Consider the following 16,685-nt stretch of genomic DNA (forward strand, 5'->3'; position numbering starts at 1 on the left):
TCTTTAACAGGTACAACTTTATTCCAAGGATCCAGAAGGTTCTGGGCAGAACATGGAAAACATCCAGTATCAAGCCAATCACAATGAAGGGGGGGAGCATTCCATTCTTATAAAATATAGAGCTTTAATTTATTAGTCGGCAACAACAATGGAAAGGGAAGAGAGTAATTTACACAAGTCATTACAATAACATCACCTCTGTGCATTTCGTTTTTTTCTTTTTTCAGAAAGTCTTAACTGATAATGCAAAAAATACAAAACAAACAGAAAACACTCAAAAACTAAAGACACATCTTAAAAATACCAACAAATTGTACAACCTTTCTTCTTCGCATTTTTTTTGCTGTAACACTCCTGGTCTCAGCTGGAAGAGAGAATCAGGAGTTGTTGTGATTGATTCTGGGAATGCAGACTAATCCCATATTGAGCAACCGATATACTGTAGATCCCCCTGTATGAAACATGGATGCATCTTCCCAAAGGCTTTTATGCAGACTTTTATACAGCCTGAATCCCAGTGTCAGAGATTAATCAGAATGTATCCAAAACTCAAGACTCATACTCATACAGACAATGTTAAAGGCCCAGTCACAATGAAATGAAAATGACTTTTTCCCCATGTCATAATATACACCAATTAAACAATAAATACCAACAAATGTATTCATTTTCTTCTATTTTTATATCAAAATCCCATTGTTTTTACTTGCTGGAAAGCGGTGTATTTTTAGTGGTTACTTCATGGTGTACCAGTAGGCGTACATAACAAATTCCAACCAATAAAACCATCACAGATTTTTGAACAATCCCGCCTGTCCACCCCTCCCATGAAATAAAACTGCCTTTCTCCCCCTAACTGATATCCCATTGGTTTACACTTTTGAATGATCACTCCCTGCATTATGTCCCGCCCCAATATCCTGTTTCAACCAGATGCATGTCAAATTACAGAAGCAAGATGCTCTCAAAATGCGGTTTCATTGTGACTTTAAACACTTTAAACAAAATCTGTATTAAAGTCCATATAAAGATGCATCCATGTCTTATACAGGGGTATGTTTGCAGGTAGGGCATCTTTATGTAAAGCATTTCTCCCAGTTTGTGTTTCTTTTGCTGCACTGAGTATGTCCCTCAGACCATACTGTACACTTCTAGAGATGAAGAACAGAAAAAACGACCACATAGTATCTTATCAGAATTACAGTACAAATACAGGTTCATGCACACAATGAAAAGCCAGCTTCCCAATATTTTGGTTAGTGTCACAACATTGTTACAATGCTCTGTTGTGTATATGGGCGATTTTTTTTCCACACATGAACGTCAAAGGATCTAAATGCACCAAGAAACAACAAGAGATGTCTCAGAGCTAACACTGCTGCCTGACCTGGGCACCTCTTTCATCTTAAACTGGATCGCCATTTGTTTTTGACCAAAGTGAAATATACCTTGCCCACGTGTGCTCGCCGCGTTTGGCCCCGGCCAATGTTTTGGATATCTACCTTCCACAGTTTGTTTCCCGAGTCCTTTGAAGGTTAAAGAATAATGCCCTTTGTGCAAAACCTCAACCCTTTATTGCACCTCACTCTCAGTCCAAAGGGATGTTTAAATTTGAAAAAGAACCCAACCATTATATTTCATTCAAACTTTTCTTTGAAAACTGATCCGATGCTTGCCTCTTTCCATCAACATTAGCTTATCAATGAAAACTGTAGCTCATGGCCATTTGGAAAATACATTGCAAGTTTCTCAAAGTACAATTGAGATTGAAATCCTTTTTTCCATCCTTTTGTTAAGCAAATATACATATTCATAATCAGTATTTGAGCAAACAAGTAGCAAAGATGTTGCATAATTTTAGAGTCAATCCTTGAGTCAACCAGGAAATGGAAGAAATTACCAATCAGAGCAAGATACCAATAACCTGTTAAAAGGGCCAATTACAACAGTGAGGATATTTGAACAGTCATTTGGACGTCTGGGTTTCCATGGAGAAGGGACGTTTTTCCCCCAGATAACTGGGACCGTTTGTGGATCCCTCGCAATAAAAAGTCTCTGTCCACATGAAACCATGCGGAAGCTGCGTCACAGGGATTCCTGGAGCGTCCAGGAGTTAAGGGTCCTGGCTTTGAGTCGAAGCAAACAAGAAACAAGAGAGATCCCATCAGCCCTGATCCACAATTCATTTCCCCTCCTACAGAGCTCCTCGCAGCTCGCTCCCAACAGTTTGCATGCCAGTTAACATTCCAAACCGTCGCCAATGTCATACGATGTTGACCGATGAAAGATGAGATTTTTGTAATGACAGTAACAGCAACAATAAAATTAACAACGTCAATAATAACAATAATATTTGCCCCAAAGGTACCTATACACAAAGAGCATGTTTTTTTCTATAAGTACAAAGAAATCCACAGAATGATACTATATACAACCTACAATAAATACTGTGTATCATATATCTTACTGTTAGAAGGGATGTATGTGGGATTTTGTTTGTAAGCCTCTTTTTTTCTCAGTTTGCTTTTTTTCCGGTTTGAACTTTTTTTTCACGTCGTTACTCTCAATGAGTCTCTCCCAGTTTTCACGGGATGGGGGGGCGGGGAGGGGCGTGGTGGTCGAGGGCGTTCCGGACAAGAGGGGGACGGGCTCCTCATGTCTCCGCCTCCTCTTGCTTCTCCTCCTCCTCCTCGCCCTCCCCGTGATGCCGGCGGTTGCGGGGCTTCTTCTGCTCCTTGAGCTCCTTCAGGTCTTTGGCCTTGATGGCTCCCAGCAGCGGGTCTCCGAGCTGCCAGTAGTCCTGGCAGTACTGGTTGATCAGGCCCATCTCCGGCTGGCTCAGGATGGTCAGCAGGTCCTTGTACTGGCCCGCGCTGGGGGTCCACTGGCTGCTGCCGGTGTGGAGAGAGGACGGCGCCAGCCCCCCGCCGCCCTCCACCAGCGCGTTGTTGACGGCCCGGCCCGACAGCACCACCAGCTGCAGCTTGACCAGCGTGTGCTTGAAGTTCTTCTCCGTGGCCGTGCACTGGTACATGCCGGAGTCGGACGGCTGCAGGGAGCGCAGCAGCAAACCCTGCTCCGTCTTCAAAACCCGCCCGTCAGAACGCATCTGGGAGAGAGACAGGGAGAGACAGGGAGAGAGAGAGAGAGAGAGGGAGAGAGAGAGACAGCACATAAGATACCTGTGTTGTAACTACCTGTGCATTCCTTCCCTGTCATGGCCTCTGCATGTATGACTAATATCCTCGAGAAAAAAACATGAGACCATCAATTCCATTTAATCAAACAGTGACTGGTGTTTTCCATTTTTATCCCCATCCAGGGTTCTGATTAGGTGATGACAGCTTTTATGCTCAGAATCAGATGTGCAAGGCAGCGGCAAAGCCAAGTCAGCCCTGCCTGTGGGAATAGAGACCATCCAACAGAATAGTCAATAAAAGAGAGGCAGCAACACTACATAGCCTCACAATAAAACTTTAACTAGCGCCTCAGGGTTATATATTATAAGAGGGGGGTTTTCACAGTTCTCCTTTATGTGTCCTTCCCCTGGGTATGGGGACAGTTGGAGGTCGGTGGGAAAAAAAACAGGCATCATTCAATCACAGGCCTTCGTCGCTTAATCGTGTTAACAGATAATTGGAAAGAATTACACCAGACTCATTTTTCAAATCGGGCATATTGCAGAAAACGTAACCTCCGTCTCACCATGACAACAAAGTAACAAAGTGAAAAGAAATGTTGAGGGGCATATCCTCTGCTTTAGTGCCCCCCACCCGCCACCCCACCCCCCACCCCACCCCCTGCTCCCCCCAGGATATCCAAAAAGGAATTGTTCGTGTTCATCTGTAGAAACAATCATCCCTCATTAACCCATGTCAGGAAAGTGAGCGCCGCAAAAGTTTGAGCTACTTCATTTACTTTCAGGAAGTTCAGTCATTTGTCTTTGTTGTATAAAAACTTCAAACACGCATTCGAGTGCGCCGTCTCCACAATACAGCACGCTTATGTAATTATGTGCTTTGACAAACATCACAAGCTGGCTGCTCACCTCTTTCCGGCGGTCGCTGTTGTCTCTCTGCAGATGCCATTTGATGACGGCGTGCGGAGAGCGGGCCTGGCACTCCAGGAAGGTGCTGCTCCCCTCCACCCCATACTGCACCATCTCCAGGGTGTTCTTATTGGCTGCAGGGCGCACAGGGAGAGAGGGATTTCCATGGCAACCAAACACTCATTACCATGAGCTCCTTAAGTCCAAAATCTCAGTCGTGGCAAATCAAAGTTCTTTTCAGATGCATGCAATGCAGTTTCCACAGAGCGCTGTATAGCTGCCAGAATGCAGTCATTACAGCCCATAACAATGAATGCCTTCAACCTTTTGGAACAGCAACAGTGAGACGTGTCATTATGCTCAACCTGTCGACTAGCGCGTTAACAAGGCCTACGCTAGATGTGATTAATAAGCAAATGTGAGCAGAAATGAAAATTCAGGGGGCTGAATCCAAGAGAAGTACTGAGGAGGAGATGTCTTACCATTGGAGTTGAAGCCTCTGCACTGGCGGATGGGGTTCCCGTACTTGACATCCTGCCTCCGGCTACGTCTAAAGGGGTCAGACCAGTATTGCCGAATAAGGAGAGAAAATATTATAAAGCAACTGCAAGCCATTCAAAGCCATTCAACAATACATAGAGCCATTCAACGATCAAATTCAATGGGTCTAATCATAGAGCAACTTCCCATTATGCTTCTATTATCAGGTCATTTATCTCATTCACTGGTTACTCTACACAGAATCTGCACATTTATTAGTGTAACGTTAACTACAGAAGACTATAGTGAATGTACTGTGATTAACATATATTAGAATGCCATTAAAACACATTGTGTGCCATTTCATAACCTATACAGCCAATCAGCCATCCAGGCAGCTGACACATTTATTTCATATGAACATGAACGTCATTCAACAAACCGGTCGAGTCAGTCGGTTAGTTATTTAGTTAGTGTAGCTCATGCTGGTGATGTTGCTGCTGCTCACCTCTTCTGCGAGGCCGAGTAGCGGGAGCAGGACTTGCCGTCCCAGGCGCAGTAGGGGTCTCTGGCCAGGCAGCAGTCGGCGCAGGCCTCGCCGTACACATCGCACCGGTGAAGGGCCAGCTGGGTCAGCCCCACCACAGATGACACATACAGCTGTTGCTGTGGGGGGAGAAGAGGAGAGAAAACGGCGTTAAACGTTGCATTCGACAACACTTTGGCTAGGCTGAAATAAGGGCATCCTGAGGTTTTTCTTTTTTAGGACAGCTGCACTGAGCCAAGGCAGAGAGAGTCCATTTACCCAGACGGATGTAATGAGATAAGTGTTAAATCTAGATGTGCTAAAACAGCAGCCTGCTCTGGAGCACTTGGGAGACTATTGAGAGAGCAGCCGTTGAGCTCATCTCTATAACGCTCAGGTTGCCATCGTTCCACCACAACGCACCTTCAAATTTTATGATCAGCTGTTTTGAATTCATCTCTCAGGCAGGCTTGTGTAGAATGGTAACTCTCTCTCACTCTGTGTAGAATGATGTCATGGCGCGCAGAGGAGGCCAAGTATTTTAATCACGGTGAAAGACAACACTAAACTTTTAATGCCTTTTCCATATTTCTCTGTTCATTGTCTCTCCCAGACTTACAGGCATTCTATGAATTATGAAGGGAAGCATTAGTTCCACAGCTGTATACATGTAGCTTGTGACATTTCCAAATCGTTTATTTCATTTCATTCCCTCCCTGCTGCTCTTTATCCCGGCAATGATATATAGGCCTATAAGGTAATCTGTTGCACAGACATGCTTACCCTTTTGGATGAGATCTTCATTGTTGTAATTGGAGTAGGGACCTTGAAAAAGAAAATGATTTATCGTGAGTACCGTGTGTTATCTTTACAGTAGCTGAAAATGTCATGTATAAAAGCATTAGCAAAAAAAGGAGGGAGATGGGGCGAGAGAGAACGAGAGATGTCAGAAACACAGAGAGAGGAGGTGTGAGACATAACCAAGAGAGAGGGAGAGAGGGAGTGAGAGAGCAGAGAAGGAACTGGGAAAGGAGTGGGAGTTGAAGCCTGGTTGCAGAAGAGAGAGAGAGTAATGGAGACATAAGCGAGAAGGAGAGCTCACCTTGAACACCTCCACCTCCTCCAGGACCAGCTCCTCCGTCTGCAGGTCGTCTCTGGGCAGAACGATCACTTTCTGAACTGTCCCCTTGTCTGTGGACCGCAACACACACACACACACACCTGTCAGCCACACCACACCTGCAATCTCACACCCCTCTGCCTGTCAAATCAGCCCCTAGGGTTCTCATTGTTTTCTCTCAGCCACCTAGGGCAAAGGGCTAATCCTCACATCATCAGGCCCCATACTGTACCCTGCACCTCTATCACGTGGATCTCTTCAGCTTAACCTTTGCCCGAATGACGTACAGCTCCGTTCCACTCGCCTTAGCCTACAAACTGTCACTGCCATGACAAACCTTCCGCTATCATCCTCAATTTCCTTGCCTTGACCCATTCTGCTGGAGCCCCCGCAGGTATTCCCTGGGCCGCGCCCTAACCGGCGGCGTGTTTGATTTCTGTACAGAGCGAGGCATTCCTGTGAGCGGGATACCTGAGATTTATTATGACTTGTCCAATGTGGCCCAGCGCAGGGCTGAATGCTTGCCTCTGACAGCAGCTGAAAGGGACGGGACATTCCTCCGGCTCCGAGGCACAGTGGGGCGGACCGCCGTCGCACACAAACCCATTAGTCCCCCCCCCTCCCTACCCCACCTCACCTCCCCCAACCCCCGAACCCAAGATGAACAAAGAAGCCAGTTAAAAGCCATCACGTGCCGCATGTAAGGGCTGCGTGCTGCGAGGGGGACGCATGTCATTCTAGGTGCTTATTAAAGGTTCAAAGCATGGAGACAAACAGATAATCTGTCTTACACCAGTGGGCAAGATTAAGGTGATGGATAACCTAACTGTATCTCCCCCCTCCCCCCTCTTCTTACCTCTCCTTTTCTTTTCTCTCCCTCTTTTCTGCCCTCCCCACCGCTGATCCACCCCCTGCCCCGCAGGTACAAAACTTCCCTATGTTTACTTCAAGCGAGCGGAGCGAGGTGCAATCCCTTTGATTGGTTAAATTTCCACTCGAGCACAAAGGGCGCAAATTCTTTTCTTTCCGTAATGATAAATGATGAGGGAGGCCCTCCGCTTGTGGTGGCAGTGGGGGTGGGGGGGGGGGGGGGGGCGGGGGCGGGGGTTGGGGATTCCCTCCATCATCTAATTTTCCACAGACACTGTCATTCACCATCCTGACTCTAATCAAAGGGTTCATGAGTACACTCCGACTTCATGTATACATGTAAACACCCAAGTCTGCTAAAAATCATCAATGAAGGTGGGGGTCATGACCTGAAGCTCAAGGTTTAGTTCTTGTCCTCCCTTGACTCCTAACAAATTTACAGGTGGTCTAATACAGTTCAAAATCCACAAGACACTCACCGGTTCCCAGGAAAAGCACTTCATAGTTGCCATCTGCAGCTGTCACTTGGTCCACCGTGATGGTGGTGAACTCATAGTCCACGTTGGTCCGGACCACCAGGGGGCGCTTGTGCACCGGGTACACGGCGTTGTACATGGCAGGGTGATTCCTCATGAAGTTAATGACTTCGTCTGGGTAGTCCTTGGTGGACTTCATGTTGGGGGTGAACGTTCCCCCAGGGCACTGAGAGAGAACAAGAAGCATTAACATCATAAGCACAGGTGACACCCGCAGAACAGAGCGCAAGTAATCCCAGGGACAAAGAAGAGTGGACGGCCTGTCCCGCTGTAACATTCTGTGTTTTGGTTATGCTGATGCTTGCGTCTCGGTCAGATGGTTTCTATTTGAGGCCTAAGTCGGCGGAGAGAAGTATCTGTTATGCCAGCTTGCTGTGGGATTCATGTGTGCGGGGTCAGTGTGGGGTGAGGCTCACCGTCCCGGGTCGAGGGTAGGGGATCTTCCCGGTGTAGGCCACCCACTGGTAATTGGGACCCTCCTTGTGGGCGAAGGGCCCGTTGAAGACCATGCGGATGTCGGCCATGGAGTAGACGCAAACCGCTGAGCCTTTGAAGACGGAGCTATGCAGTGGGAAAAGAGGAAGGGTCAGGAAAATATCTCACAAAATAATTACAACTGCTTTATTTATCCAACTTAGACAATTTATCTTAACACAGATGCTATTGTTGGTATTGTGCATATAGTGCTGTGACAGTTACTGACCCAGAGACGGAAAAAACTCCATATATAACAGGGTTTTTAGTGTCCTGTGTTGGCTGTATGTAAACATCTCCTGAAAGAGAAAAGAGAGGAATCACATTAGTGCAAAGAGAACAGGCTGAGGAAACATCACGCTCCGCAGCACAAACACGCCTCATCACTAATATTTACACAGCTCCCAGTCAATCCAGCCTTACTTAGGCGCCGAGACCTTTAGGCTGCACCTTATCAGAGGGGTTGACGCACTAACAAAAAAAAGCTGAACTTTCATCAGTAACAAGATGAGCGAGGCAGGGAACGGCCCTTCTCTTGTCTTTGTGTCTTTATGCCACTATGCGGGTCTCTGAGATCTATACTTGCATCTAAATAATAAAAATTGCTATGACAAGCTTTGTGTTGCTTATTAAGTGTTTGAGTGAATGTGGCTGTCCGGCTGTCCTGAGCTCTGTCACGCTATAGTTCATGGAAGAGCTAGAAGGAAGTGGCACATTAGCCAGCAGTCTAGCAGAGCCGATAAGAGGAAAAACTTGTTAGATAAAACGAGGAGAGGATGAGAATGAGGTGAGTCCCTTCCTTCTAGACCGCCCTCCAGCCATTCCCATATCCTGCTGACGGAAACAGTAGGTGTAAACCCACAGCAGTCTGCCCTGTGCAAGAGGAAACACTGGACCATGGCCTCGGGAAGGACAAGTAAGGTGAAGGCTTCACTGACTGGTTGATAGGACATCAGAATGAAACATACAGAGGCTTCACTGTATCACTCCTTTTACAAAGTGTCCAAACCGTCTTAAACAGAAGCATAAATATTCATTCCTGATCCGCGGCCGCTCAAAAGTTAACACAATATGTGGGCTGGTATAAAGCAATCCATCTCAAGCAGCAGCCATGAGATTTTACAGTAGAGCTGTGAAATCAAACATTCGGCAGAGTCTGGTCTTGCAGAGTCTAGACTGGAGCAGGACAACATGATTGCTGCGCCACATGAGACTTCTTTTTAGGAGACAGATGATTTAAACGTGATGTGCAGGGATTCTCCTCTTCCTGCGTCCATAGTTCATGTCTTGCACTTGGAAGGAAAGGAAATATCTCTTCTCTCCCAAAGGAGGACCGGATCATATGTTCTCAAGCCAATTTTGGAGCTCCCTAAATCACGAACGCTCACATGGTTTGTCCTACAGGACTCTGACGTTGAACATCGCCTGATTTAGACGATCCCTTCGGTGATAGCGGAGAAAGGTCCACAGCAACAAATAAAGAGGAGCTAAACATGCGGTGGGTGATAAGTCTCTCTCCTGCTCTGTACCTGACCTAAATACTAGTCCCAGGAGGCACATTCACTTCCTACAATAGGACAAGGCCCTCCGGCACGAAACAGAGAATGAGGGGCCAACCTAGTTGTGTACAGGGAAATGGCCGCAGAGCGAAGACGCTATTGATGAGAAAGTCAGCGAGTAAGAAGAGACCGGAGGAGAAAAAAAAGAGACTATTCAAGCTTGAAAAGTAAGGAAACAGCATGGGCGCTGATCAGATGTCGAAAAAAAAAAGAAAAAAAGTATACCAATTCAGATTTATGCACTAGCAGCCCCATATAGACCAGCATGAGAAATTAGCTGTCAGGCTGCTATGCAGATAGAATGATGAGAGGAGGGGGTGAGCATTGTCCCAGAGTCTAAAGCGAGTCCTGCTGGGTTCGGGTCCTCTGCATATTAGTGAGTGTGTGTCTGTGCAGTGCGCTCTGGCAGTCAGTCAAGCCTTTCTCCGGGGATCGTCTGTAGCTGTGAGCTCATTCCTGGAGCAAGGGATAGAGCTGAGAGATAGCTGAGAGATAGCAGGCACATGCTCCTTATTTCTCAGCAGATTCCCCAAAGTCACACCCATACACGCACACACACACACACACACACACACACACCATCCTGCCATCCTCCTTTGGCCCGGCACAGCTGCTCCAGCCGGAGCGGTGGAACGGTCATGGGTTAGCATGAACACAGCAAGACCGGGCTGTCATGGGTGTCGCACAACAGATGATGCTTGTCATGACACCCAGCTGTTGTCCTGCAGAAATGAGTGATCTGCACGCACACACACAGACACACACACACGCAGGCACACAAGAGGCGAAGATAGAGCTATCATGAATGGCGCTCATATGCACAGCAGCCTGTCGCTAAAAACAGATCAAGGCTTCGTGAAAAAAAGGAAAACGGCTACTTGATTTGCAATAAAAGCTATTCTGACAAGACGTAGCTCCGGGGGATCTCTGCACTCGCATGTTAATAAGAGCTAGGAACGGATCCAGGTTCCACAACTGCCCTTTCTCCTTCCTACGTTTGAATGGCAATAAAATCTCAGCCTCCACATTTCCCATTTCCTCACAAAACTGTATTCATTTTCTGCTTGATCTCAACCTTTGTTTTTTTTTTTTTTTAGATATCTTTTCTTTGTACCTCTTAAGTGTCTCTCTTTCCCACTCCACTTTCTTTTTTCTCCCTCTCTCTACCACTTTCATCTCTCCGACTGCAAGATAGCAATGCCGGGATATTGATCAGATGCTTGTCTAAAGCTGAAAGCATTCCTCCTCTAAAGCAGGGCAGCTTCTTTTCCGTGTGTGTATGTGTGTGCGTTTTTTTTAAATAACAACACAAGAGCGCTCGTGAGGCTTGATGGGGGCCTCTTGAGTCGTGTGTTTCAAATCACTGCGGGTCATTTAGGTGCAAGTTGTCAGGTAGAGCCAAAACTTTTACACGTTCCAACTGTAAAAACTCCCTGGGTCTCAGGCGTGCCTTACTATAATGCCTTCCCATAGCAGACTGCCACACCAGGAAAACAGCTGGTCTGGACATTCCATCAAACTCCTCAGTAATGACTTAACATCCTTTTATTAAAACTCTTAAAAAGAGGGTGCGAATGCAAGAACCTTCTCTCTCTTCACTCGAGCAGGCTTAGCTGAACTCTTCAAACTAGTCTTGGCTTGATGCGAATTTCAACAGTGCAACGCAATGCATCTACACTGCCTCTTTACTACATGCCTTAGTATGTATGTAGACCTCAACGACCTGCATTCAGTGCAGTTAATGACCCACTTGCCCTTGTGAAATCCCCAAATCTCTATTTTCCTCTGTAAAGACCGAGTCTCAAGCAAGGCAGTTTTATAAACACTCAAACCAGACAGTAAAATTGAGGCTATTAGCATGAAACTCAGTCACATCCAATTTACTGCCCCCTCTAGGAGCACTTGGCAGGGATGGCCGCTGTGCCAACTGACATGCCTGTCTTTCAGTCTGTCTCTGCTTCACTATGGGCATGTCTAACCCTGTGATGCCTGTCCTTGTTCATTCAGCAGCCTGTTCCACTACACATTTACAGCTTTATTCAAGCAATATCCTGAATAGCGTGCGCCAGCCACCGACAACTCTCCAGCCCTCTCATGCACCCGCTCCGCGCAGCACGCCTGTGTCAACAGTGACCCGACCTATAAAGACAGAAAACTCATTTGGAGTGGCAAAGTGAGCCCATTCCCACTCCGGAGCCCCTTCACGTCATTTAGGTGAAGTGGCTGTAACACACCGCCAATGAGCGAGAAGGCCGCAGCGCTTTCAAGTGCGCGCCGCGTTCGCGCATATGCAGAATTAATCACCCGTCGCTTTTACAGTCACTCTATTAGGGCCGAAATAAATGTCGACTGTGAAAACAAAAATGGGGCTTTTACAACTTGGCGCACGTTGAGATGAAAGCGAGGAATGCGTCAGCGAGATAAAACGACAAAGAGCCATCATCGGACCGAGCAGGCATGGCACTTTTCATTCTTGAGGTGAGGTCGAGAGCAACCGTAGCCTCACGCATCAGACCCCTTATCACTCTGTGGTTCTATTTTAAAACCAGTGAGACAGAAAGAGAAGGAGCTTCCCCTGGAGATGGTAACAGTCTTGACATTCCTGCTGGGCGATCTGATCTGCTCGCCACAAGGCCTGCCCCTCACATCCACTCTGTTTGGGGGGGAAAAGGGAGGAAGGACACCTTACACTTCACATCCAAGAGAATGGAGCCTTTTGTTTGAGACGTCTTGAGAGAAAATGACAACTACAGTGCTGGGAGTATGTGTGTGATTCCCATTACAGTATGCCGTATGGGCCATACGAGGGCTGGGAGGTGGGAGTGGGACGGGGGAGGTAGGCTGCCATATGGGCCAAGGGCTGGTTTCTGGTTTGAGTATGTGTGTGTGTGTGCGCATAAGTACACTCTTGGCAGTTGGTAGTATAGACTGCTGTAGAAACAGACCCTACAGTAGACTGCTCTCCCATTTAATATTGTAGATGTGATTATACATGACAGGAACCTGAAAACCAATATGTCTGAATAAGTCGTCACATCATCTTTCGCTGGTCTTTTTGCCATCATTTGAAAAAAGTGACACCTTCTGTCATAAAATGATTAATTGCATAAATAATGGATTTTTTTTAAAGAGTACTGGGTAACAAAAGTTCTTGGCAGACAAAATACATTTACAGAATGGATTCTCAATATTTTAGAAATATTGAGCGATAAACTTCAGGCAATGTTTTTTCCCAAAACAGATAGACCTATATATTATTTTGGAATAGAGCTCCAACAGCAAAACCTCATAGACATGGCCCAAGCACTCCTCCGCCTCCTCATTCCTTAAATGAAATGACCTTAGATTACCACACCTAAAATAGACAGTGTGTTCTCGGTTTGGAGGTGTAAGGTTTGACTCACGGAGCTCGTCAAAGTGCGTCTCCATGCCGTCGGCCCCCGGCACCGAGCAGATGAGCCTGGCCTTCAGGAAGGTGCTCCACTTGTTGACCAGACAGCAGTGGCCTCCATCGTCGTTCTGCATGGGGGGGGGGGCACAGAACACTTTATCCATCATGCACTCACACTCACATCCTCCTCTGTCCTCCCACCAAAAACAAACCCAGGTGGAGCCTCCCACACACACTGTACATATTGGATCCCGGTTTGCAGAGCCGGGGAACGCGTGGGGGGGGGGGGGGGGGGGGGGGGGGGGATGAGACGGTAAACACTGTCTCCTCCTATTTAGACTCTTCCATCTGTGGTGGAGCGAGGCCAGATTCCATCCCAGTAAGAGAGAGCTGAGACCAGTAGATAATATGTGATTTAGAGTCCTCCTCCACAACCAGCACTCATCCTGCCTGAATGTCGCACTTTGATGGGGAAATCACATTATCGGGCCGTATATTTGGGGAAATATTGCTGTGGCAAGTAGTGTGGAATAAATATATCATTTTAATACCCTAAAGGGTGGTCCCGGGGCTGTAAATGCTTCACATTCTACATTCTCCATGCACTTTTGATGAATCCCATTTTGGGAGTTGAAATGTTTTCATAATTTCCAGTGTAATTACAGTGTACGGGTGAGTATATTTTTGGTGGTGCGCGGGGTGGAAGGCCAGTGGAGAGAATGGCAGTAAGAGCATCCAGATGTGCGGGGAAGTAAGAATGACAGGAGCGGGTCTCCGGAGGCCGGGGCAGAGCCCACTGAGAGGGGGATGAGTGTTTGTGTGCGGGGTCAGCGCCTGACCCCCTCAAATAAATACAACGGCGAACAGCTGAGGCACACACGAGCACACGAACGCCACATTGGCTCACTCACACGCATGCATACCCGCTCTATAATGCGCACAAGCAAACACACATACACACTGTATAAACATTATACTCAGAGAGCTCAGAAAGATGCGGCACCAGCTCCAAGTTTACCCTCCAGAGACAAGCACAGTTGCCGCTGTTTGTTTTTGTTGCTCAGCTCAATTTGGGTTTCTAGAGAAGAAGGGCACAGAGGCTTTTGTGATGGAAGTCTAGTTTAACTGGGAAGGACTCTAAAAGCAGAGCTGGTTTAAAGGCAGCGGCTTTTACGCTGCTCCTTACATTAAAAGCCTTATGAGTTTTAAGACTACCAGGGAGAAGAGGTCAGAAGATCACGGGGTCAGAGGTCAGAGGGCAATCTCACAGACAGAGGGATGTATTGTGGGCAGGAAGGTTAAAGACACATGTGGATTCCAGCACGTCAGTGTTGGCCAAATACTCCTTCTGCACCCAGAAACATTCAAACACAGCGGGTGATTCACCTTAGGAGACTCCAGCCGATTTTTTCATATTGATTTAGGCTTTCTTTTTATTATGTTTACACTCCAGAACACACACACACACACACACACACACACACACACACACACACACACACACACAGCTCTGACTGGGTACACACCAGGCAGATGCGTCCTATGCGCGACTGGGTCACAGGACTCTGACCCATCTCGGAGGACTTCTCCCGGAAGAAGAAGTACAGCTTGTCATCATTTCTCTCCGCGCTGTCAGGGATGAGGTGTACGTGGATGAAAGCGGGGTCTGGGGGGAGAAGAGCGGGTGAGATGATTAGACAGAGAAAGGATATGCGAAAAGATCTCAAACATCTGGCTGGAGTCCTTTATAAACTCTCAGCATTTCCTGTTTATCAAGATCATTCGTTGAGGGATTAGAAGCATATGCAAACACATACATAGGGTCTAGTATCTTTACATTTCAGCTATACATTTGGAACCCTGTTTGGATCATATATGCACAAGATGTGCGGGAAGGCTGTGTAAATTGGATAAAAGCCCTGCATGTATCACTCGGGCGCTAAACAGGACATTTACCATTCAACCATCTGGAGTTGTACTGGTCTGTTCGCATGGCAGTCTTTGTCCCCAGAGTGCGGAAAATGGCAGAATCTGTTCCCATAAAGTCAACGTAGACACCAGCGTAGAGCTCGCCATCTGAGGGGGAGAGAGAGAGAGAGAGAGAGAGAGCAGTCCAGTTTAGTGAAATTCTTGGACTCTGACATTATTCCAGCACCACCCTTGGCACAAAAGACCAAGGGTCTCATTTCACAAAGTACCGTCCCATCCTTCTCAGCATTTTAGAACCCAATATCCCAGGACTCTCCATTCCAGCATCGAGCAGCATCGCATAACAAAGTCACCATCAGCATATTTGTCTACTTTTAGACACACATGTACTGAACGATTCTGTAACCCAAGATAATAGTGATCAACCCACTGATGGATCGAGATAAAACCATCTTCCTCAAACGTTTATAGATGTAGTATACAAAAATACACACATCTACGCACGCAAACTGACACACACACACACACACACACACACACACACCCCGACAGCCTTGTTAAACAGCAGGGAGGCTGGGTGTTGGTCTTCCAGTTGCTGTAAGGGCCCCATCGGAGAGCAGGTGTCCCAGCATGTGGACTGTCAGAGCTCTCGGTGATGGGGTCAGGAGACAGCAGGAATTAGGGCAGAGGGAACAAAAACAACGCTATACTGATTCAATGTCACGTCTCTTCAGCGGTGCTATAAGGAGATTTATGTCATGACATTCCATTCTAATGTCCAGGGATGATGCGGTGAGGGACTATGTGCAGTTTCTCAAGGGTAACAGTGGTCAGTGTTAAATGTCTTGTCGGGGCAAAGCGCTCTTAATCCTTATCAACACTCTCAACAGTGCTCCTTGCATGATGCTAACTGGGGGAAGTGGGAGGTAAATCCATCTTGGACGACAGCACCGGTTCCATACTGGTCAGCTGGCACTGCGCTAATGTGGGAAAGCAGCGCCGGCGATTTACACCCACTGTCTCGCCCCACAGAGAGAGGATCACCTTTCACTGGTGGAAACTGTGTGGTCCGGGTCTGACTGACTGACCTTGAGCGCGGGGGCTAAGGACGTCGCTTTCATGACAGTTACAGCAAATGGATAAGATATCAACACTCAACCGTGTTACATGTAATTTTACTACAATGTGATGGATAGACACTGAGTAAATGTAGGAATAAGACACTCCATTGCGATTAAAATAAATAAATGTACAATGTAATAACCAGGGCTAGTCACAGTCACAGGAAAGCAAACAGGTGTTTGTTTTTGTAGTTCTGATCATTACATTGTACATATATTATTTATAATTGTACATGGTTTCAAATTCCATGTACCCATAGAGTCTTGTATTACCCATGCAGCCTGAGGCCCTTGCACAGGTGTTGATGGTCAAACAATTATGCACTATTAACCATTGTACACTGTGTTATTATGGGTGTAATGTCTTGAGAAAGGAAATATGCAGAGGCGATCCTTGTGTGCAGGGTTAGTATTTTTTTAGTAAGGACTAATAATTTCAGGGGATTTTATTCCTTGCACCACAAAAGAAAACGCAGTAGTGTGTGTGCTATTTCTATCTATTTAAATGTGGGAATATAAACAGTTGCATTTTTCAATTGGTGATACAAACGGTGGCAAAATACCCTGGCATGGCCTATGTATTTTGATTGGAAGCCACTAAAGCCCCAGCAGAGGATTTACTGATTATAAG

General features: G+C 46.6%; 1 protein-coding gene across 1 annotated transcript in view; it reads right to left on the minus strand.

Annotated features, from left to right (window-relative positions):
• LOC139929921 (semaphorin-3F) overlaps positions 1-16,685 on the minus strand; it is a 58,592-nt gene continuing 41,907 nt past the window's right edge. The window contains exons 8-19 of the mRNA XM_078283438.1: positions 14,961-15,080; positions 14,531-14,670; positions 13,018-13,132; positions 8,284-8,353; positions 7,997-8,141; positions 7,524-7,746; positions 6,157-6,245; positions 5,838-5,879; positions 5,038-5,194; positions 4,531-4,614; positions 4,049-4,182; positions 1-3,109 (exon numbers count right to left, since the gene is read on the minus strand). Coding sequence (XP_078139564.1) covers positions 2,654-3,109; positions 4,049-4,182; positions 4,531-4,614; positions 5,038-5,194; positions 5,838-5,879; positions 6,157-6,245; positions 7,524-7,746; positions 7,997-8,141; positions 8,284-8,353; positions 13,018-13,132; positions 14,531-14,670; positions 14,961-15,080 — 1,775 coding nt within the window. The 3' untranslated portion in view covers positions 1-2,653. The remainder of the gene's footprint in view (positions 3,110-4,048; positions 4,183-4,530; positions 4,615-5,037; positions 5,195-5,837; positions 5,880-6,156; positions 6,246-7,523; positions 7,747-7,996; positions 8,142-8,283; positions 8,354-13,017; positions 13,133-14,530; positions 14,671-14,960; positions 15,081-16,685) is intronic.

This window comes from Centroberyx gerrardi, chromosome 5, assembly GCF_048128805.1.
Source record: "Centroberyx gerrardi isolate f3 chromosome 5, fCenGer3.hap1.cur.20231027, whole genome shotgun sequence".
NCBI lineage: Eukaryota > Metazoa > Chordata > Actinopteri > Beryciformes > Berycidae > Centroberyx > Centroberyx gerrardi.